The sequence below is a fragment of the Tachyglossus aculeatus genome, chromosome 9 (assembly GCF_015852505.1).
Source record: "Tachyglossus aculeatus isolate mTacAcu1 chromosome 9, mTacAcu1.pri, whole genome shotgun sequence".
NCBI classification, from domain to species: Eukaryota; Metazoa; Chordata; class Mammalia; order Monotremata; family Tachyglossidae; genus Tachyglossus; species Tachyglossus aculeatus.
This window is the reverse complement of record NC_052074.1, coordinates 36,529,228-36,553,304: the sequence shown is the minus strand read 5'-3', so window position 1 is coordinate 36,553,304 and position 24,077 is coordinate 36,529,228. Positions and strand designations below refer to the sequence as shown.

Sequence of the window (24,077 nt, the reverse complement as noted above, 5' to 3'; positions counted from 1 at the left end):
GATAACGGTTTCCTGTTGGTAGCAGCTGTGCCCTGGCTTGGTCAATGTGCTGCCTCTGTCTTCAGCTTCACATCTTGTTTAATGATTTAAAAAAGCATTTTAGAGCCGAATTTGCTTCCTTTGGTTTTCCACATTTTAGAACCTTTAATTTTTAAATGAAAACCCTTTTATCCGCCAAATAAATTCAGGTCAGTCAGTCAATCAGTGGTATTTATTGAGCAGTTACTGTGTGCAGAGGTTTATACTAAGGTCAAGTGGCCATTTGTTAATCAGATGCTGTGGTTTGAACAAGCTTGATTTTTCCGGCGAGGGGACTGGGGGGAAAAGTGCTGGGGAGGCGGTCGTGAGAACAGATGCGGACTGTTTCTTTTGAAAGTTAGACCCCATCGCGAAATGTGAAACAGGATGGAGAAGGTGAGGAAATTTGACATTTCTTAGCTCAGACTTGCACTCCTCGATATTGATTCCACCCAGATACAATAGGAATGGGTGAAGAAGATGAGGTTCAAATTAGGTGACTGCTAATGAAGAGGAAATGTTTGGTAAAGAAGCCTTTTTTTCTTTGGTCCAAAAGTATCCATGTGAATACGTGAACTGTTATTTAACATTTTGCTGCTGTACCAGAAGAACGCATGCAGCTTTAGGCTGTTGCAGCAATCTGAAGAGTGATTCGTTATGAATTTATACTATGACACTTAGATGAGGAATATGGAATCTATTTTGTGTGGATTCCTGTGAACGAGTCAGGAAGTGTTTCTATTTGCCGCCGTTGCCACTGAGCGGAGGAGTCCTCCATCACCGAATACGTGATTCAGCATTCTCCTTTCCAGGGACTGGGGGCTTTCAGTTTAACATTTTCCCTGAATTTAATTTGGGACTGAAAACTCAGTTTTTCTAGTTGCCAAAGCCAGGTCAGGAGTGGTGGGTGCGCTTCTTTCTCTCTGCCACCCTTTCTTGACCCAACTTTTGGGATAGTGGGTAAGAAAAAGCTGGGCTAGTTGGCCTGGGCCTGTAAGACCCTTGGATTTTGATGATCTCAGCTCAGCTGAGAAATTTCTGAGGCCAAGATAGGCCAGGGGTGACCAGAGCAAACCACACTGGTCCCGGTTCCACACCCTGGAGGGAGGAGAAAGACCTTGTGTCCAGCTGTGCCCAGGCTCATACTCCTGATTTTGATTCATTGAGTGGAGCAAGCAGTCAATCAGTGGTATATACTGAGTGCTTCCTGGGGGCGGAGAGCTGTACTGAGTGTTTGACAGAGTCCATTAGATACAGTAGAGTCGGTACACACAATCCCAGCCAACGGTCAAAGATTTCAGCCCACCCAGGGCTCTGCTTTGCATGATGGTCGGGTGCTAGTTAGCCGTTCAGCAAAAGAGATTCATGTCAGTGCAGTGCTCTTTGGGTTTATGTTTCACCTGTGCTAGAGTTTGGGGGGAAGTTGGCGGGTCATAAGTAAACCCATCCCGCCAAGGGCTGCCATCACTTCTGAAATTTCTGAACAGTTTCTGTCCTCTCCATTCCAACTGCTACCATGCTGATCCAAGCACTTATCATTTCCCGCCTTGATTTCTGCATCACTGTCCTCCCTGTCCTCCCTGTCTCCTGTCTCTCCCTCTCCGGTCCATACTTCACTCTGCTGCCTGGATCATTTTTCTAAAATCTGTTCAGTCCACGTTTTCCCACTCCACCAGAACCTCCGATGGTTGCCGAGCCACCGCTGCGTCCAACAGAAACCCCTTGCCTTAAAGCACTTAATCACCTTCTCCCCTCCTGTCTTACTTTCCGATTTCCTTCTACGGCCCAGTCCGCACACTTCACTTCCATAGTGCTGAACAACCCGCTCTACCTCAGTCTCACCTGTCTCGCCACCCACCCCTTGTCCACATCCCCCCTTTGGCCTGGAGCTCCCTCCATCTTCATCATCGTCATCGGTGGTATTTATTGACAGCTTAGTGTGTGCAGAGCACTGTACTAAGTGATTGGGAGAGTGCTATACAACAGAGTTGGTAGACACGGTCCTTGCCCACAGTGAGCTTACAGTCTAGAGGGGGAGACAGGTAGTAATGTGATTGACATATAATAGAGAATTTATAGATCTGTCCATAAATTCTTTGGGACTGAGGATGAAGCAGATAGCAAATGTCCAAAGGTTTTCTTCACATCTGACCAACCACCACTTTGAGAATGTGTTCGCTAGCCGCGTTTGCATTGTGCTTCCCCAAGCGCATAGTATGGTGCCCTGCACATAGTTAGCGCTCAGTAAATGCCATTGATTAATTCACTGCCATTTCCCCTATCTGAAATGTGTTAATATCTGTCTCCCCCTATAGAATGTTAGCTCCTTGTGGGCAGGGATCGTGTCTACCAACCCTATTTGTATGGTACACCCCTAAGCAATTTAGTCAAGTGTTCGGCACAAAGTAAACACTCAGTAAATACCATTGATCGATTGATTGATCGATTGATGATTGCTATACAGAATCGGAAGAGTTGGAAAACACCTCCTGAAATGAAACGCTGCTTTCTAATGTCTGCAGCCAAACTGGATGAATCATAGTTCATGTAATTAACAATGAATGTGGAACGAAGAGCATTAATCATTCCTTGCAACCAGTGAAAGCTAAACTGCTTGTAAAATTTAGATAGAATTGTTTAAAAATTGGTTATGTAGCACCAAATAAGGATTGCAAATACAAACTAAAGAAAAGACTGAAAAGCCCTTTTTTCTTTTTCTTAGAAAAAGATTTTTCAGCACTCCTCCTCTCTTCATTCGTCCCCCCCAGCTGTGCAGTAGTTTTTCCATTTACCCAATTAAAAAGCCATTTTTCCTTCTGAAGATAATTATGACTCTTGTATGCTAATCATGAGGACTCTACTGTTAACGGGAACTCTGTTTTTCTGAGTCCACGGCTGAGAATGACTCTTTTCCTTTTGATGCAGTAGAGCTGGACTGGCACTGAAGCATTTTTGAAATGTAGTTTAAATGAGGGGAGGTAGAGGACCCGCTGTGGTTTTTAAGTGTGGATTGATAGCGGTGCCAAAGTGTGTTTACAAACAAGCCGTGGGGCTGGAAAACAAATGGCGGAGGTCATTTTTCCTCAGTGGGGGAACCACATGTCAGCAGGGAATTACCAGCACCTCGCTCTGCCTCGTGAACCAAAGGAAGATGGGCTAAGTGATTCTGAAGACTAGGCAGGGGCATCTCACCGATTATGGACCACCGTGGGGTCGCAGGACCTGAAACAAGTAACCAGGTACCATGGTACCGTGATTCGATGGACTCCAAGCAGTCCTCGCCAGTGCAGCCAAACGGCCTAGATAGCCGAGCGGCAGCTTCCCGGAGACGGGCGTCGTCAGGTCAGGCCCCTGCAATGGCCTTGGAGACTGGCCTTGCTCTGGCCCTTTGGCATCCCTTTGGTGACAAGGTGGAGTGATGGGGCATAAAGAGCAAAATGACAGGTGGCCCTGTCCTGCTGTCCATGAGCTGCCCCCTCCAGGGGCTGAGGGCTGAAGGCGTCGGTCCTGGGCTCGGGCGCCGCCTGGCCTGACTCCTCACTGAAAGCGGCTTTTTAATCCACCTCCGTGCAGTGGGACAGGATCCCCCTACTGATAGAGTGGAGTGCCCTGTGAGGGCATTGTGGACACGGGGGCAGGACCCCTCTGCTGTCAAAACGGACTGCTCTGATTGTACAGTGTAGCCACAGAGGCAGGACCCCACTCTGCCATCAGAGCAGAACCACCTGTGGGTACAGTGAGGATGTGGAAGCAGGGGCCCCTCTTCCATCGGACCAGAGCACCCGGAGGCTGGATGGGAGGGTAGCCACGGGAGCAGGTCCCCTCTTCTTCCAGAGCAGAGCACCCCACCGGTATAGTGTGGACGCAGAAGCAGAACCCTTCTGCCATTGGAGTCGAGTGCTCTTCGGGGACAGGGTGGATGCAGGGGAAAATGTTCTAGCAGGAAGGGCGTGAATTTACATTCTTCCATACACTGAACCGAACATGATAGATCTTTGGCTAGATCTGCCTCTGCTGATGAACAAATAAATCTATTTGGCAGTTGGAGCAGACACAACAAGCACAGCAGGCTGGAAGCATACTGCCTGCCTCTGTCACTGCATCAGCCTACCAGGTAAAATAAACACATAGCCTAAACTGTGTTAAGATACTTGTTTGATCAGCATACTTATGTGCATATCTATGTATCCAATTTGATTTATTTGTATTAGTGTCTGTCTCCCCCTCTAAACTGTAAGTGCTTTGTGAGTAGGGAATGTGTTATATTGCATTCTCCCAGGCTCTTAGTACAGTGCTCTGCACACAGTAAGTGCTCAATAAATATGATTGCATGTACACGATTCTGTCAGGATCTCTATTGACTTTGCTGAGCACCACCCATAGCCACTTTCCAGGATTTAATGGAGTAATGTCAGTTTAATGCAGGCAGCAGTGGTAGCAAGTGATGGCAGGCAGTGCTGCAGGTGCTAGAACATTTGCATTTTAAAATGCCTACAGGCAGAGAAGCGGTGCTGACTCGTGGAAAGAGCCCAGGCCTGGGAGTTAGAGGACCTGCGTTCTAATTCCAGCTCTGCCACTTGCCTGCCATTTGACCTTGGGCCAGTCACTTAACTACTCTGGGCCTCAGTTTCATCATCTGTGAAATGGGGATTTGTTTTCTGTTCTCCTTCCTACTTAGACTGTGTAACTCCTTGAACGAGTTGTCTACACGCGCTGCCTAGAATTCCTCAACAACAACTCTCTCCTCGACCCCCTCCAGTCTGGCTTCCGTCCCCTTCATTCCACGGAAACTGCCCTCTCAAAGGTCACCAATGACCTCCTGCTTGCCAAATCCAACGGCTCATATTCTGTCCTAATCCTCCTCGATCTCTCAGCTGCCTTTGACACTGTGGACCACCCCCTTCTCCTCAACACGCTATCTGACCTTGGCTTCACAGACTCCGTCCTCTCCTGGTTCTCCTCTTACCTCTCCAGTCGTTCTTTCTCAGTCTCTTTTGAAGGCTCCTCCTCCCCCTCCCATCCTCTTACTGTGGGGGTTCCCCAAGGTTCAGTGCTTGGTCCCCTTCTGTTCTCAATCTACAGTCACTCCCTTGGTGACCTCATTCACTCCCACGGCTTCAACTATCATCTCTACACTGATGACACCCAGATCTACATCTCTGCCCCTGCTCTCTCCCCCTCCCTCCAGGCTCGCATCTCCTCCTGCCTTCAGGACATCTCCGTCTGGATGTCCGCCCGCCACCTAAAGCTCAACATGTCGAAGACTGAGCTCCTTGTCTTCCCTCCCAAACCTTGTCCTCTCCCTGACTTTCCCATCTCTGTTGACGGCACTACCATCCTTCCCGTCTCACAAGCCCGCAACCTTGGTGTCATCCTCGACTCCGCTCTCTCATTCACCCCTCACATCCAAGCCGTCACCAAAACCTGCCGGTCTCAGCTCCACAACATTGCCAAGATCCGCCCTTTCCTCTCCATCCAAACTGCTACCCTGCTCATTCAAGCTCTCATCCTATCCCGTCTGGACTACTGCACCAGCCTTCTCTCTGATCTCCCATCCTCGTCTCTCTCTCCACTTCAATCCATACTTCATGCTGCTGCCCGGATTATCTTTGTCCAGAAACGCTCTGGACATATTACTCCTCTCCTCAAAAATCTCCAGTGGCTACCAATCAATCTGCGCATCAGGCAGAAACTCCTCACCCTGGGCTTCAAGGCTCTCCATCACCTCGCCCCCTCCTACCTCACCTCCCTTCTCTCCTTCTACTGCCCAGCCCGCAACCTCCGCTCCTCCACCGCTAATCTCCTCACTGTACCCCGTTCTCGCCTGTCCCGCCATCGACCCCCGGCCCACGTCATCCCCCGGGCCTGGAATGCCCTCCCTCTGCCCCTCCGCCAAGCTAGCTCTCTTCCTCCCTTCAAGGCCCTGCTGAGAGCTCACCTCCTCCAGGAGGCCTTCCCAGATTGAGCCCCTTCCTTCCTCTCCCCCTCGTCCCCCTCTCCATCCCCCCGTCTTACCTCCTTCCCTTCCCCACAGCACCTGTATATATGTATATATGGTTGTACATATTTATTACTCTATTTATTTATTTATTTATTTATTTTACTTGTACATTTCTATCCTATTTATTTTATTTTGTTGGTATGTTTGGTTCTGTTCTCTGTCTCCCCCTTTTAGACTGTGAGCCCACTGTTGGGTAGGGACTGTCTCTATGTGTTGCCAATTTGTACTTCCCAAGAGCTCAGTACAGTGCTCTGCACATAGTAAGTGCTCAATAAATACGATTGATTGATTGATTGATTGATTAGACTGAGAGTCCCATGAAGGTAAAGGACGGTATCTGACCTGATTATCTTGCATCTACCCCAAAACTTAGAACAGCGCTTGACACCTAGTAAATTCTTCACAAATATCATAACAAAAAAAGAATATGAAATGGAGGCAAACACGAGACCCATTTCTAAACCTTCAGGGACCTCCCACTACCTGGAACTGAGAAGGAGGTAAGAGAGGAGAGTCAGGATGTAACTGTGTAATTTTGCCTCCCATTGAGTGGTGTTCCCCTCTCCACCTTGCTCCCCCACAAGCTCCTATAGCTTTGTGCACGCGCGCGTGTGTGCGTATATTGTGGGATGGGGAGAGTTTGAGATCCTTTTAACAGTTTTAGGCTTCCACTCAAATTTTGAAATAAGGTATAAGCCTCTGGAGGGCAGGCATCATGTATACTAATTATCTTGTACTCCCTCAATCGCTTAGTACAGTGATCTGCATACGTTAGGGACTCAGTAAATGTTATTGATTGGGGGATTCAGGTGCACCATCCTCCTTTATTAGGAGTGCTTCCATCTCAGAGGAGTTCAAATTACACCTGAAAAATGTCACAGAAAACCTGACTCCTGAACAGTGTCTGACTTTTTTAGTTAAGCCTAGTACTGTTCTTGAGCTGTGAAAAACGTGAAATGTAGGTGTTAATGGTTCTATTTTGTGCCAGTACAATTCATGCAAGCTGTGTTTCAGAAATCTCTTAGAACCTTTTCGTGACTTGAAAATGGTAATAATATGTTTTTGTTCTTTTTTAGGTGCATGATAGCTGATGAAGTAAGTGAAATTTCCTTTTCCTACTGTTTCATAATTCATCTTTCATTCTAAATTTTGGATTTTAAATTTTACATTGCTCTGTTACTGCTTTGAGTAGCCTCACCAAAAAATATTACAAGCTGAGATCGTATTAGTATGCGTCATAATTCTGCTTACTTAAAAGATGAACAACCATTTTTGCTTTAAAGGTCAATTTTAATTGCTTCCTATGGGTGTGAAAGCTATTCTACCATGCCCTCAAAAACATTGAATTTTCTAATGTAGCAGTTTAGATATTTCTGCTGCAGTAAAGATATTTTTACAGCCTGTAAACAATGTGTTGAACTGAAGTAGCAATTTCTTTTAGACGGGCACCAGTTTTTAGTGTGAATTTTCTATCTGAAGTGGAATTTTAAATACTTATTCTGAGAAGCATTCCTCTTTACAATTCTCAGAGAAATATACATTCAAAATGGCCTAATCCCAGTGTAATTTCTCAGTTTCTCAATGAGAAATAGAATGCTGCACTTGTGCTATTAAGCTGGTGGGGAGACATTTCAGTCTTTTGAGTATTTTTCAGTGGGCGATTCATTGCAAATGAACAGTGAAGCAGAATGATGGAGTTTCTCTTGGGAATCGGGCCAGTTCGGGGGTCGGGCCAATGGGGTCGTTGGGGGATGAGGGAAGGTACCAGGGGCTTCTCCCCCAGGTTCTGAGCCCTTCCAGCCTCTAGGCCAGCCAAGGAGAACTGTGCAGCACAGGGCCACCCCCTGGGGCTGGGGTCGGGGCCAGGGCCATGCTGCTTTCTGACAGTAACCTGGCCTTGGCTGGAGCAGATCTTGGAGGTGGCGACAGCCCCAGGGAGCTGGGAGGAAGTACTTTGGTCTGTTCCTTACCAGATGCTCAATTCATTCAGTCATTCATTTGCTCAACTGTATTTGCCGAGTGTTTGCTGTGGGCAAAGCACAGTACTAAACATGCGGGAGAGTACAGTATAGCATTAAACAGACACATTCCCAGCCCAGTGTCACCGAGACACCTCTCTGGGTAGCGGCTGCCACTTTGGCCCCCACAAATGCGTCCAGCCTGCTCTGGTTGCCAGCACATGGGAACTGAGCCATGGGTCCTTAACCCACTGTGGGTTGTGGTCCGAGGGTCTCGTCTAGTCCTGGAGCACAATCCGGCCTCTCCTCTAGTGGCTGGGGTCCTTATTTGCTTTCTAGCCTGGAACAAGGGTGGCACAGAAGAGCCAGCGTTACTGGCTGGTTCGAGTTCCTTGGGTAATTGTGTTGATCCTATGGTTTGCCTATCTTGCCACTGCTAGAGCAACATTTCTCCAGTAGATATCCCGTGACGATTTCTGCTTGGCCCAAGTGGCAGAAGCAGAAAGAAAAAATGGGCCGGGAGAAGCAGTTGGGAGAGAAAAATTCAGAGACACGGAAGCCAAAAGGAACCATGACAATGTGCGTGAGAGACCGTGGAATAAATTTTCCTTGACTTCTGTTAGCCTTTTGCTCAGAGCCACATTTTCAGAAGTTGAGGTCAAACCTATGCAATTCTGAGAACTACTGCTCTGACCTCCCAATTATCCAAATGGAAAGTAGGTTACAATTTGCATTTTATGGTCTTCTATCCGATGGCCAACCTCAAGGTAGTTTGCCACCAAAAGCAGGCAGCCCTTTCCACCAAAGGTCCGGGAGCCAGATTCTCTGAGCCCCCACGGTCTGGATTTTTTTGTGATTTAGAGTTGACAGTCTGGTGGCTGTTCCCCACCTGAGAAACCTATTGCCTCATCTCTTTCCAGCTTTCCAGTACTGTTTCCTGACATGCAGTTAATCTGGTTGCCCTACTTAATTTAAAATGGTAATAGTGGGACTAACTTTGATTCTACAAAAATTACTTGACAGTTCCCTATTTTAATGGTAGTTCACCTCACACCCCTCATAGAACTGTAATTTCATTATCAAAAAACTTTTGGATACTTAGCTTAAAGACTTTTTCATTGCTTCCTTATATTCCACTTAGTTAAACGTAGCTTATTGTTGTTGCAGGAATTGTGTGTTGAATATGTAGCAAAGCAAAATAATTTACATTCACTCACTTTATAACAGTATTTAAGTGCCACACTGACACTCATGATTAACATAGAGCACGGGCTTTGGAGTCAGAGGTCATGGGTTCAAACCCCTGCTCCGCCAATTGTCAGCTTTGTGACTTTGGGCAAGTCACTTAACTTCTCTGGGCCCCAGTTCCCTCATCTGTAAAATGGGGATTAAGACTGTGAGCCCCTATGGGACAACCTCATCACCTTGTAACCTCCCCAGTGCTTAGAACAGTGCTTTGCACATAGTAAGCGCTTTATAAATGCCATTATTATTATTATTGTCACTTATCACTTATCATTGAACAGTCCATCTACTGACTCTTTTGATTTTAGAGTTGATTTTAGAGCACTCATTGACGCTTTTCACACACTATCTGCCTGTTTCCGAATAACACTGATATCCTAGTCGAATCCCAAGGCCTCTTCTCTCCCCTCAGCTTGTTGGCCTCTCCTTTGGCCTCCTGCAGTTACCCCCATACCACACTGGCGTTCTCTCTGGCTTTGGCTTTTGGGTCTTCTTTCTGGCTCTTGAACATTCCTTCAGCTCCCTCGCCGACAGTTCACAGTTCCCCAGTCCTGGGCCTGGAAGATTCTCTTGTCCCTTGGGCATTAAGCCAGGATTCAGCGGCAGCAGCGATGGCTCTTATGCTTGGGGAGTGACTGCGGTGGGGGTTTCTTTCCCCTCCTCTTCCCACTGCTGCTCCCTAGCTTCTTTCTGGGTTCCGTACAGAGGCAGAGGAGTAACAGCAACCAGGGCAGGTGGGACTAGAAACCAGCTGCCACCTGCCACTCCGCAGAGTTTGCAGCTCCCCTGGGAACCCAAGGAGTAGATGAGCCTGATGCTTTTAGTGCGGCCAACTAGGTGGTTGCTGTAGAGCCTTGTTTGTTCCCTTTCTCTGTGGGCAGGGTGTGGGGAGCTGTAGCAAGGTATGTGACTGCCTGTGATTGAATGTACAGATGGATAGATGAGTGGGTGGGTTTTGGAGAAGCAAGAGTTGGGGCTAGTGGTGTCTGGGAGTGGTGGCTGTAGCTGAATATGGCTGGGTGACTTGGGGAGAATCTCTCTCCATCTCCGTGCCCATTTCCCTAGCCTCTCGGGAGCCCCGCAGTTCCCACTTGTACTGTATATTGCCTGTTTGGCTGGGCAGCCTGTTCTTGGACTATTTTCAGTTATGGCCATATTTTTGCTGCATTTAGGATTATTTCTTTTTGGCTTTTCTCTAATCCTTCTCATCCACACATTCTCACTGACCTAGTTTCCCTGCCCGGGAATATTCCACAGAGAGCCAGGAAATTCCCAGAGCTGGTCAAAAGGAGAATAGGAACCCAAATCTTTGCCCCTAGGAAGCATAGGGAGAACACTGGTGAGGTTCATAAGAGAATTCCTTTAACACCCTGATACTGCATGTACCTGAGGGGCAGCAAGGCCTAGTGGAGAAGGTCAGGAAGCCTGGGTTCTAATCCCAGGTGGGCTGTTTTCCTTCCGGGCGGCTTTAGTGAAGTCACCAAACACTTCTGGGCCTCAGTTTCCTCATCTGTAAAATGGGAATAAGGCATTTGCTTTCCATACCTCTTAGATTGTGCAACAGGGACTGTTTCTTATCTGATTAAGTAGTATTTAGTCCAGTGACTAGTACAGTGCTCTTCATATAAATAAGCGGTTTAATCAGTACCGTCATTTGCCATAGTCTTCCCATTGCTTTTTTTTGTGGTATTAAGCTCTTATTATGTGTCAAGCACTGTTCTAAGTGCTGGGAATCTGACAGGAATCCCCTCCACTGCTCCTTGGCCAGAGCTACCCTCAAGACTGTAAATTCGTTGTCAGGAGGGAATGTGTCTGTTATAGTGTTATATTGTACTCTCCCAAGCCCTTAGTATAGTGCTCTGCACACAGTAAGCATTCAGTAAATACAACTGACGGACCGACTAACTCGATAGGAGATTCCTGCCCAGCCTGGCCCCACCCCGTCCATGCCTTTGTCTTCCTACCACAAGAAATGATTTTAAATAACCGTCACACTCAGCACCCTAATAGCTTCCCCCCTCCACCTGGTGTGTCTTTCTTCCTCTGACCAATCCTTGACCCCTCTGACAGGACTGTTCTGGCTCTGGTTGGCCACAGCTTCTTCGTGGAAACTATGGCTTTATGCAGGCCCTGCTGGTGTTGGCCACGGCTGACATTTCCTTCCTCTTTTTCTGTGGTTCGTGGAGACAGACCTCTGGGCTGCCTCCTTTTCCACCTGCTCACCTATTTTTTGTAATCAACCGGTCAGTGGTATGTATTGAGCACTTACTCTGTGCAGTGCACTTTACTAAGCGCTTGGGAAAGAACAATACAACAAAGTTGGTAGATGAGTTCCCTGCCCACAAGGAACTTACAGTTTCTGGGGGCCAGGACTGGGGCCAGTGAACTGAGTGATTGGCTGCTTAAAGGTTAAACAATTTGGCTTTCTGGAGAAGGTCCACATTCCATGATAAACTTTCTATGTAGCCTTCCTAGGAAATACTGCCCTTCTGGGGTCTGAAGGGGTCACTTTTCAGTCAGGCTACAGATAAACCTGTCATTTTTCTTCCTTTCAAAGTGGGTTTCAGCAGATGCTTGAGTGGGCACTTCAGGTCTTGTGTGAATGCCCCAGAAGGATTTATCCAGAGGGGTGGTGGTTTGGTTCAAATATACATTTGCTCAACTCACAAATCCCCTTTAAAAAATAAAGATGGTACGTGTTAAGCACCTACTATGTACCAGGCACTGTCTTAAGCACTGGGGTAGATACAAGCTAATCAGGTTGGACACAGTCCATGTCCCATATTCATTCACTCATTCAATCGTATTTGTTGAGCGCTTACTGTGTGCAGAGCACCGTACTAAGCGCTTGGGAAGTACAAGTTGGTAACATATAGAGACGATCCCTACCCAATAGCGGGCTCACAGTCTAGAAGGGGGAGACAGACAACAAAACAACACATATTAACAAAATAAAATAAGTAGAATAGTAAATATGTACAAGTAAAATAGAGTAATAAATCTGTACAGACATTTATACAGGTGCTGTGGGGAGGGGAAGGAGGTAGGGTGGGGGGATGGGGAGGGGGAAGAAGGGGAGAGAAAGGAGGGGGCTCAGTCTGGGAAGCAGTATGGGATGCATAGTCTTAATCTCCATTTTACAGATGGGGTAACTGAGCTCCAGAGAAGTTAAGTGACTTGCCCAATGTCCCACAGCAATCGAGTGGCAGAGCAGGGATTAGAACCTAGGTCCTTCTGACTCTCAGGCCCGTGTTCTATCCACTAGGCCACATGCTTCAGCTTCTGTCTGGGCTCTTTGGGGTCCATTTTTTTGGAGCAGAGAGCAGAGCAGGGATGGAAACGGGGACTTCTGGGTGCGGAAAGCTGGTTTCTGGTGCTAGGCTCTCCCTCCTCCCCTTTCCTCTTCCCCAGCAATGCCCGGAGCGGACTGGGATTTTTTCTCCCCCTCCATTCAGTTCCCAGGGTTGGAGGAGCAGCCCAACCCCCAACATACTCCCAAAGTGTATGTGAAAGATGTGGGACAGCGAGAAAGCCGGTCGCTCACCTGCTGCAAGAGGGAGTGGTATGGCTTCAGCCTGTGAACGGGCTTTAACCCCAGCCATTTGGAAGGATAAAGTTTCTGTTCACCTATTCATCTAGAATTTCTTCAGGAGATGGTTTATTTCACCTCAAAGACAGAGTCAGTATATGAATTCAGAGCAAGTGCTCAATAAATACAGTTGATTGGTTGAATACTTGAACTCTCCCTGCAGGACACACAGCCCTCTAAGAACGTGGGAGTTGCATTCTTGCCAAACCTGCATTCTGGCAGACCTCTGCACATTCCCGGTGCTAAGCATGGCATCGTGTTCAGTTTAGTTCGGCCAGAAAAACTGGCTGACTTTCCGGACTGGTTAGAGAAGCAGCATGGCCTAGTGGATAGATCACGGGCCTGGGGGTCATGGTTTCTAATCCTGGCTGTTCCACTTGTCTGTTGTGTGACCTTGGGCATGTCACTTCATATCTCTGTGCCTCGGTTACTTCATCTGTAAAATGGGGATTGACACTGTGAGCCCCACATGGGACAAGGGACTGTGTCCAACCCGCAGTGTGTAGAAGAGTGCCTGGCACATAGAAAGTGCCTAACAAATGCCATCGTTATTATTAATCCATTTTCAATCTGCTTAGATCTAGCAAGCCCCGATGTTTGCTACCAACTGGCCAACTCCTAACCCTGTGCATTTTAATGTGCCAAAAAAGTTCCGTAGGCTATTTGGGATAATATCCATTATTATAAATGTTCCCTTTTTCCCTTTTCATTTGAGTAATAAAATACTTTGTTCAGCCCAGAACATTTCAAAATTACAATTTTGGAAATAAAACCTTCCCTTTAAAGAAAAAATGCTCTCAATCTTTCAGGTAATTAACAGGATGTCTGGGCACAGGATATGTGAAACCAAAGAGAATCAGAAGAATATGCAAATTAGGTACCAATTCAGAGCTGTTGTTCAAATTACCATATAATCTGCTAGTTAAAATGAATATGCCTAAAATGAATACGCATATAAATATAGAAACCAATACTGTGTAAATGATCTTATTCTTATAGGAAGGTAAAAAGCACTGCAATTACCCTTTAGTAAGGATGTCACTGTCAGATGGAACTCTAGTTTTCCTAAGAGAAGTTTTCAGCAATCATTGAGCTTCATGTGGCAGGTCTCCTGAATCTGCTTCTGAAAGGAAGAAGTTTGAGTTTCAGCTCTTCTCTTCCCACGCCACTTCTGACGAGGGGTTCTGGTCAGAGTGAGGTTAAGCACTTTGAGGCGAGTTGGTTTCAAAAGTGTTTGAAATTTCCAGGGTATGAACATGTATTTCCCAGTCATAATTAAGAGAGGCACCAGTTGTTTCATGTTCTTGGTTTCCCAGTGCCTTAAATTTCATCCTGGGGGTAACGTTAGTGCTTTGGAAAGTTGCGTGAACTCATCCTGGCCACTTGAGAACTTTGTGGTAATGATTGAATGCTTCTCAGTGAGTAGGCAGTTGCTTTCTCTTGTCAGTAACTTTCTGCCTCAGTATTTTTGTTGTGTCTTCTCCTGCTCCGTTCGATATTTTGAGATTATTCCCACAGGAATTCAGCTGGGTACCTGGAAAGCTGCAGGAACTTGCCCAGGCCAGATATTGGGCAGCCAGTTAGCTTCCTAGATGCCTATTTTCGACCCAGGGAACACTCGGAGGACCTGACTGGGCTGTGGATTAATGCGTCCCAATGTAAATATAACTGGGGGGATGATAGTTGTGGTAATCAAAAGTTTGGGGAAGAGAACAGAAGAAGAATGGTATTTATTAAGTACCTATTATTTCAAGCCCTGTAGTAAAGACTAGGATAGATACGAGATAATCAGATCATACACACTCTGTGGCCTACACAAGGATCATTCTAACGGGGAAGTAGGGAGGGACAGGCACTTAATTCCCATTTTAAAGCTGAGAAAAGATGGTGTCTTGGTTAATTGAGAATTTTATTTTGGTTGAAAGGAAACATTTGAAAGTTACAATTTAGTAAATTCCATTGTAGTGCTTCCAGTGAATCCTTGCATGTAACTAAATTACCTTGAACTATTATTAGTATTAGACCAGTCTGGAGAAAGGTCTCTGAAGCATTGTAGTGGAAGGGTCCCATGAAATGTTTATTTTCTTGGAACACAGAAGAAGACTAGTACATTTTGAAAGTAAGCACGTTCTCAATTTGGTAATTCTGTTCCAAAGCACCTCTTTATAAAGCACTTACCATCATCGCAAGGTTGAATCTTTATTTAATGTATTTATTTAGCCACCTGCTTTTGTTTCTATCATTTGGCCTAAGCTCATACTCTTGTAAGGAGTCCTTGCCAAAACCAACAGCCTCTGCTCCATCCTAATCCTCCTTGACTTCTCAGCTGCTTTCATTATTGTTGACCACCTCCTTCCGGAGAATGGAAACATTCTCCAACCCTGGCTTCACTGACACTGGCCTCTTCTGGTTTCTCCTCCTGTCTCTCTCTGGCTGTTCCTTCTTAGTCTCTTTCATGGGCTTCTCCTCTGCCTCCCACCCCCTAACTGTGGGAGTCCCCCAAGGCTCAGTTTTGGGTCCCCTTCTAGTCCCCATCTACACCCACTCTCTTGGAGAACTCATTCACTCCCACAGCTTTATTCAGATGGTTCCCAAATCCACATCTCCAGCCCTGATCTCTCTCCTTCTCTGCAGTCGTGCATGTCTTCAGGAAATCTCTTCTTGGATATCCCCTCACAATTAGCATGTCCGAAACTGAACTCTTCGTCTTCCCACCCAAACCCTTTCCTCGCCTTGACTTTCACATCACTGTAGACAACACCATCAAAATCCCTGTCTCACAAACCCATATCCTTGGCGTTATCCCTGACTCAGCTCTCTCATTCAACCCACATATCCAATCGGTTCTACCTTCACAATATCACTAAAATCCACCTTTTTCCTCTCCATTCAAACTGCTATACCGATCCAAGCATTTATCCTATCCCGCCGTGACTACTGCAACAGCCTCCTTGCTAACCTCCCTGCATCCTCTCTCTCCCCACTTCAGCTCATACTTTGCTGCTTGGGTCATGTTTCTAAGAACGTTTAGTCCATGTTCCTCCAGTTGTCAAGAACTTCCAATGGTTGCCCATCCACCTCTGCATCCAACAGAAACTCCTCACCATTGCTTTTAAAGCACTTAGTCACCTTTCCCCCTCCAGTCTTACCTTACTGATTTCCTACTACAACCCACCCACTCACTTCCCTCCTCTAATGCCAACCTGCTCACTGTACTTCAATCTCATCTGTTTTGCCGCCAACCCCTCGCTCGTGTCCTACCTCCAGCTTGGAGCCTCCCCCTTCACATCTGATAGATGATCATTCTCCCCACCTTCAGAGCTCTATTAAAAGCACATCTTCTCCGAGAGGCCTTCCCTGACTAGGCCTTCATTTCCCCTACTTCCCCTCCCCTTCACGTCTCCCTTGCACTTGGATTTGCAGTCTTTATTCACCCCACCCTCAGCCCCACATCACTTATGTATGTATCCATTATGTGTTTATATTAGTGTCTGTCTTTCCCTCTAGACTGTGAGGTCCTTTTGGGCAGAGAATGTGGTCTACAAAGTCTGATATATTGTACTCTCCCAAGTGCTTAGTACAGTGCTATACACACAATGAGCTCTCAGTACGATTGGTTGATTGATTATATGTGTACAGATTGCCTCCCCCACTGTGGTGTAAGTACCCTAAGGACCGACTGAGAGTAGGCTGCAGGGCTGAGGGTAGAGCGAAGTGTGGAAGTCCCCCTCACCCTTCTCACTTGGGTGGGGCCAGTGAAAGATGGACCGGTCCAGGGACCAGAATACCAGGGCCAGCACCTCGATCTGGCAAGCAAGCGGACATCTTCCGGGTTTGGAGTTCTGCCTACAGGAGGCCCTACAGTGGATGCTTTTGGCGATGATGAAGACGATGGTATTCCGGGCACTTCGGGGAAAGTTGGCAGGGTCAAGGGCTGCGAACCCAGCTCGGGAGGCCTCTAGTAAGACTCTTTAGATGAATTGGATCACTGTCGAAAAAACCCCCATGAACAGGTCTGGAAACTCACCGTGCTGTACAGGAAAATAGTTGAAACATCTCAGGAGTCAGTAAAGGAGAGTTTTTGGTATTTTTGTTGGGTCTGGAGCCAATCTGCTCTCCGTAAACCAGGAACATACAAAGTTGACGCTCACTGGAATTTCACCTGCCAACTAACGAATGCCTGACACCTTTTGACATTAAGTGTTTCTTCTCTGCAATTGGCAAAAACTGGGGTTTTGTTGCCCACTTTATGTTCAATGAAGTGAACGCTTTTTCCCACCTGGGGAGAATTTCCTGGTTGACATTGGTTCGACTTTTTTTCCAGACACCCCTCAATCACAGCTCTGCTTTGGTGATAAAAACAGAAAACTCTGTTCGCAGGCAGATGCTACCCTACAGAAATGATTGAGCATTTAATATTTTGCACTGTCTTGCTGTGAAAAATCATGGAAATTTAATGTGATCGAAAGTAGGGCCATAAAAAGACCCTTACGGCACGAGGTCCTGTTTTATTCATTCAGTTGTATTTATCGAGCGCTTACTGTGCACAGAGCACTTAGGCACAGTTGTCCCGAAACGTGCCGCCATTTCATTCGAACACCCTCAGTCCCTCGGAGCCACGTTGGGCCTCCTTTCCCAAGATCGATCTCCTGGGCGGGGATGTAAATGCAACCATCATCCCCGGACATTGGCTCTTGAAATAATCTCCACCCTGTTCTGTTCTTTTCTTTTCCTGTTTCTTCTCCAGATGGGCCTGGGCAAAACAATCCAAGCAATCGCCATCGCTTACTTCTACAAAAAGGAATGGCCACTCTTAGTGGTGACTCCCTCCTCCCTGCGATACCCTTGGGTGGAGGAGATAGAAAAGTGGGTCCCAGAGCTGGACCCTGAAGAGATCGTCATTATTCAGAACAAAAGTGACGTGGGGTATGTTCAGATTTGTCGGTTCGGTGCGAATCCTATGGACTTACTTGGTCACCATGTAGTTGCAGGGGGATTTCCTGCAGCTGCATATCAAAAGGTAGAGTGGTAGCTTGTAAAATCATTATTTCTACTATGACTCTTTTATCGGGATTTCTGCCGAATTCACTCTCGTGGCAATACCCTTTCTCGCCAGAGTGTCAGGGTCCTCTCTCCTAGGGGACCCTCCTAATGCCAGCCTAGAGCACCCACCCAGACCCCTTCTAACGGGAAAGTCCAATCAGCAGCATGAGGTATGGAGTCTTTGTGACTTGTTTCCAGGGTCACGGTTGGCGCCTCCACACAAGCCCCCTAGGGAATAGCACTGAATACAGAGTTTCCCGGTCACATACTTGGACCTGGTTGTGTCACCACTGTCTCAACCCCCCGATCTGCCCAGGCCAGGATCCCAAGGACCCTGGAAGGAAACTGTGTGCTGGTTGCCCTTCTGGAGACTCACCCTTGGGGTTAGGAAGGGACCTTCCAACACCTCAGACTCTCTCCTCTCCATCCTTGCCTCTCCCTCCAGTGACCCATCCAGCACCCCTAATTCCCCCTTCTCCATCCTTGACTCTTTCCCCGGTGACCCAGTGGAGACCATCTAGCACACCTAACTAACTCTCCCTGCAAGTGACCAGACTGGACCATCCAACACCCCTAACTCTCCCCTCTCCAATCTCCAATCCAGACTGTTCTTGAACATACTGCAATTTCTTGAACCCACTGCATACTAAAGCGCCCGTGGAAAAAGATCCTCAGTGTGGCGCTTAGTACAGTGCTCTGCACACAGTAAGCACTCAGTAAATATGATTGAATGAATTCCCAAATGTCCAGTATGCGGTTTCTTACTAATACACTTGAGACAGTAAGAAATGCAGTTCATTAGTGAGCCATTAATGGGTGCTGATGGTAGTCATAATGGCATTCATTAAGCACGTACTGAGTGCAGGGAACTATACTAAGCCTTTGGTTAAGCACAGTGGATGCAGAAGTCACAGGCCCTACCCAGAGGAAGGAGCTGGCACTCTAAATGAGGAGACCACATAAAACTATCAGAATAAATAATTGCCCGAGCAGTTGGCTACTCCCATGTGCCCAGACAGACATGCTGCTGGGAGTCATCACTCACCACTTTGGGCACAGCTCCGCTGCACAACTGAGGCCCAAATGTGGAGCAGTCCTCTCTCCACTCTAGTGCTACTTTTTGGCAGCCAAGAGGATATTTGTTTAATAGTTGGGACTTTCTTGCTACCGGAACAATTGCAGATGGAGATGGGTTGTTCTGGGAGAGATGCGTCCATGATGTTGTTATGGGTTGGAGATGACTCGACAGTGTAAGACAAGACAAGTTGGGACATTTGTTTGGAGGGGACAAATGAAGCTGCTGAATTCCCTCATTCTTTTGGATTGGTGGCACATGATCAGTAGGCCCTGGTGGGGATCACTCAATCAATCGTATTTATTGAGCGCTTACCATGTGCAGAGCAGAATTAGCAGACTTGGTCCCTGCCCATAATGAGCTTGCAGTTTAAAGGATGCTGATGTCCCCACTTCAGCTCAGGCCCCTGCCCTGCCCAGGAATCTGTCTGTTCCCTGTTTGGCTAATCTGTCCCGTTTTTGGTGGGTCAGTGAGGCTTTCTTGGCCACTTGGGGTTCACTCAGGAGGCCATTTTCCTGGTCTGACAAGAGAGGGGTGAGTGGGTCTTGTCTGTCATGCTTGGCCTCATGGAACCTCTAACTTCCTCCTTTCCATTTCACTAAAGGGGAGCACAGAGCTTCCTAAGGTGGGGACTTCATTGGTCACCCATTAGTGGAAAGGGGCTCGCCTCTCAGGGAGCTGGAACCCAGTCTAAACTGGGCACATGTTCTGCTGATCCTGCTGAAGACCTCAGCGACCCAAGGCACACATTGTTGTCTTTGAGTCGCTTGTCTCTTCTTTTCTGAACAGTTTTCAGAGGAGACACAGAACATTCAGAACCCAGTTCCCCCACTGAGAAAATCACTTCACGGCAGACAGACAGCTCTCTAGACAGCTGCGTTAACTCTTGTGGTTCGCAAGTCCCCACTCCTGGGTGAGGGCGGAGGGGGATGTCGTTCAGGGAGTGGAAATGTCATTCATGAACCTCAGTTGGTGGAAAAGTGAGAAGCAGCGTGGCCTAGTGGATAGAGCACACTATCAGAAGGCCCTGGGTTCTAATGCTGGCTCCACCCCTTATCTGCTCTCTTCCCTGGTGTAGTGGATAGAGCATGGGCCTGGGAATCAGAAGGTCACGGGTTCTAACCCCAGCTCCATGACTTGTCTGCTGTGTGAACTTGGATGAGTCATTTCACTTTCCTGGGCCTCAGTCCCCCCATCTGTAAAATGGGGATTGAGACTGTGAGCCCCATGTGGGACAGGGACTGGATCCAAGTTGATATGCTTGTATCTACCCCAGCGCTAGTACAGTGCCCAGCATATAGTAAGCACTTAAGAAATACCATTAAAAAAAATTGGCCAAAAGGAGATGGCCAATTTCCTGCAGTTGTTTAAACTGCTGTGTAAAGTTCTCATTTTGTCAATATGGGCACTGACTTTGCATAGATTCTTTTAAAATACTTATAGCCCAGTAGAAAATACCAAAATTAGTGTGCTGTCGAAATATCTTTAATGGACAGACTGAAGGCATTTTAAGTTATCCAAAAAAGTATCCCTCTGTTCTCCAGATTTCTGGTGGACACACTAATGAGGAAATGAATGTAGATACACAAAAAAAAATTAGAATAGAAAATACAGAGGTGGAAAATCAAAAGAGAGGTAGAAGGCAAAAGGAAGGGCCTACATCATCTGGTGTAGTGGGTAATCCATTCATGTATTGTGTACTAAATTCAGTCATTAAGCGCTTGGGGGAGGACAATATAACAGAGTTGGAAGATATGTTTCCTTCCCACCAGGTGCATACAGTCTAGAGGGGGAGCTCGATATTAAAGTAAATTATGGATATGCACGTAAGTGCTGTGGGACTGACAGTGTGGGGTGAATAAAGAGCATAAACCCAAGTACAAGGGGGACAAAGAAGAGAGAGGTAGTAGGGGAAATGAGGACCTAGCCAGGGAAAGCCTCTTGGAGGAGATGTGCTCAGGAGTCACGTAACTAGTTAGCAGGCCTAGTAATTATATTAATAATAATAGCGTTTATTAAGTGTTTACTCTGTGCAGAACACTGCACTAAGCACTGGAAAGACTAGACTGTAGACTGCAAGCTCATTGTGGGCAGGGAATGTATCTGCTAACTGTCTTGTATTGTACTCTCCCAAGCACTTAGTATAGTGCTGTGTACATAGTAGGTACTCAGTAAATACTGTTGATTGACTGATTGAAAGAAAGCAGGTGGGGATTAGATCTGGCCCTCAAGAGACTCAAAGTCTCAGAATATAAGTGGTCGGGGGGTGGGGAGGAATGGCCTGGAAACAGACACAGCAGAGTGATGAAACAGTACTTTGCAGCAAAAACTCACTAATGAGAATATGAAAGTCTGAAAGAGTCAATGCAGTTTTAAAAAGGGTCCAAATTGCAAGCATTAATTTATGCACTGAGGGAATCTGCTTCATTGAATGCCAGAAACTTTCAACTACAATTCAGGCAATAAGAGCTCGTGATTTTGATTCAGTCCCATTAAATTTGATGTAGACAGACTTATAAAGCAATTTTCTAAAAGGAGCATCATATCCACTTATTGATTTTTTTTCTTTTTCGTGGCTCAGTGGAAAGAGCCCGGGCTTGGGAGTCAGAGGTCATGGTTTCTAATCCCGGCTCCTCCACTTGTATGCTGTGTGACCTTGGGCAAGTCACTTAACTTCTCTGGGCCTCAGTTCCCTCATCTGTAAAATGGGGATAAAGCTGTGAGCCCCACGTGTGACAACATGATTCCCTCGTATCTACTCCAGCGCTTAGAACAGTGCTCAGCACATAGTAAGCACTTAACAAATGCCATTATATTTTTTTCATCCCCATCATTCACACATTCCTTCCCAAGATAGCCATCTTGTTTAGGATAAATTGATACTTTAAAAAAAAAAACGCCTGGGTTTTGTTTTCTAGGAGAATATCAACCAGCAAAGTGACCCTTTTAGGTTATGGCCTGTTAACCACAGATGCACGAACTCTGATCGAGGCTCTCAGCCACCAGCACTTCCAAGTGGTCATCGTCGATGAATCTCACTACATGAAGTCCAGAAATGCATCCCGCAGCAAGATTCTCTTGCCGCTAGTTCAGAATGCCGATCGGGCCATTCTGCTCACCGGAACCCCAGCTCTAGGGAGACCTGAAGAGGTATGAGAAAATCACACACGGAGAACCTTCCATGGGTTTGCGTGCTCCAAAACTCCAAAGATATCATATAACAAGCTATATGATATGCTATATCATATAGCATAGCTCCAAAGATAACACTCTACTAAGTGCTTGGAAAGTACAGTACAATAGAGTTGGTAGTCACTATCCCTGCCATCAAGGAGCCTACAGTCTACAGAGGGAGACCGACCTTAAAGAAACTCGGATCTTGCCTGGAAGCTCTTCAGAATGTGTGACCGTTTCAAGGTTTCTGGCCATCAGGCTGACAGGCACCTGGGGGTGAGAGGGGTGAGCTGGGGTCTGTGTGTGTGTGTTTGTATGCGTTGACAAATTGACTGCCTGCTTTATAGGGTCCGTGATCTCATTATGCAGCAATATACTCAAGGGGTAGTAACAGGCTATTGGAATTTTCCATTACAACCCTGCGTCCCTAAATTTCTGGCCAAGCGAGATCATGATCAGCCATTCAGTGGTATTTGTTGAGCACTCTACTGAGCACTTGGGAGAGTACAATAGAATAAAGTTGGTAGACACCTTACCTGCCTACAGTGAGTTTCCAGTCTAGAGGATTGAAGTCTACAAAGTTAGGAAGGCTGTGGACAGGGCCACCCCCAAATGGCTGTTCCCCAAAACCCCTACAGCACCACACCGGGATGAGGGGCACCTGGAAAGGCTGGAGGGGTAAGACAGCACAATCCCAAGAAAACACTTCTTCACCCAGTAACGGGTGAGCTCAGGAAGCTGAAAAACCGAGACTACCAAGAGGGGTTGGGAGAAGTTCCTGGCTGAGATGTCTCTCTGGGGTGCACGTACATTCATTCATTCATTCATTCGTATTTATTGAGTGCTTACTGTGTGCGGAGCACTGAACCGAGCACTTGGTAGAGTACAGTGCAGTGCCAGAGCAGGGACAAGCGCAGCTCTGAACAGCCTACTAGTGCCCAAGAAAGGTTATGTCAGATGTGGGATTCGAACCCACATCTCCATTCGGAGACCAGAAGCCCCAACTAGGGGAAGTGACAACTTGAATCTGGCACATCCATGATCTCTCCCCGGGCCCAGAGGAAGCGTGATTGGATTCGTCCAGTCCCTTCCACCCCCGGGTCAGAAGGGGCCTGACCCCTGGGTCTCGGGACCTCCTCCTGGGTCAACGTCTTCTTGGGTCAGATCTGGGGTCTGCTGCATCTGGAGGATCCGGGTCGGGGGGTTGTGGGGGAGGCATGGCTGTGCTTTCTCTCCCCGCCCATCTCCCCACCTCCAGGCCCTCCTGGTGGCATGCACTGCAGCTGCCCCAGGAGGCACAGGCTTGGGTGGTTTGGATCCCGTGGGCTCTGAGCACTGGAGCAGTCAGGTGAGAAGGATGTTTTTCCTCCAGGTCTGTAGAACAGTGCTTTGCACATAGTAAGCGCTTAATAAATGCCATCATTATTATTATTGTTTAAAATTGCTGGAAAAGGTGGCTAACTAAAGGTGAAACCAGCTTTGAAAAATCTCAGGCTATTTTAACTCACCTCCTTGGGGGTTTTCTGCTTTGATTAACTTTTCCTTTTGTTGTGGGAACCTGGGAATGAATTGTTTTCCCTCTCCCCTTCCACCTCTGTCCCCGCTCCTGCCCGTGGTCTTCTGTCACTCCCACATACCTCCCTTCATCCTCTGCCTGGACCTCTGCCTCCCTCCTCTCAGCTCACCTTTCTGCTGTGACCTTCCACTCCTGCTGGGGCATCCCACTTAGATTTCACAGTTGCTTCTGCCCCGAGAGGTGGAAGATAGATGGTAGGATCGTCAGGGCTGCACATGGAGATGCTTTTTAGTCAGTATTGGCCACCTCTGCATTCTTTAAACAGATTTTCTTCCAAGTCACATTGAGCCCCAGGAAAGAGCAAAGTCACCCTGTCCTCAGAAGAATATGCAAATAGGAAAGGAACTGAATTCTCTACAGTTTACATTTGCTCTTCTATTTTTTTTTAAAAAAAGGTC

At 47.0% G+C, this 24,077-nt stretch overlaps 1 protein-coding gene across 1 annotated transcript in view; it reads left to right on the top strand.

The window, feature by feature from the left end:
* The window catches only part of ZRANB3 (zinc finger RANBP2-type containing 3), an 88,302-nt gene that overhangs the window by 23,086 nt on the left and 41,139 nt on the right, over nt 1-24,077 (top strand). Inside the window, exons 3-5 of the mRNA XM_038751723.1 lie at nt 7,096-7,114; nt 17,559-17,737; nt 21,848-22,079. Coding sequence (XP_038607651.1) covers nt 7,096-7,114; nt 17,559-17,737; nt 21,848-22,079 — 430 coding nt within the window. The remainder of the gene's footprint in view (nt 1-7,095; nt 7,115-17,558; nt 17,738-21,847; nt 22,080-24,077) is intronic.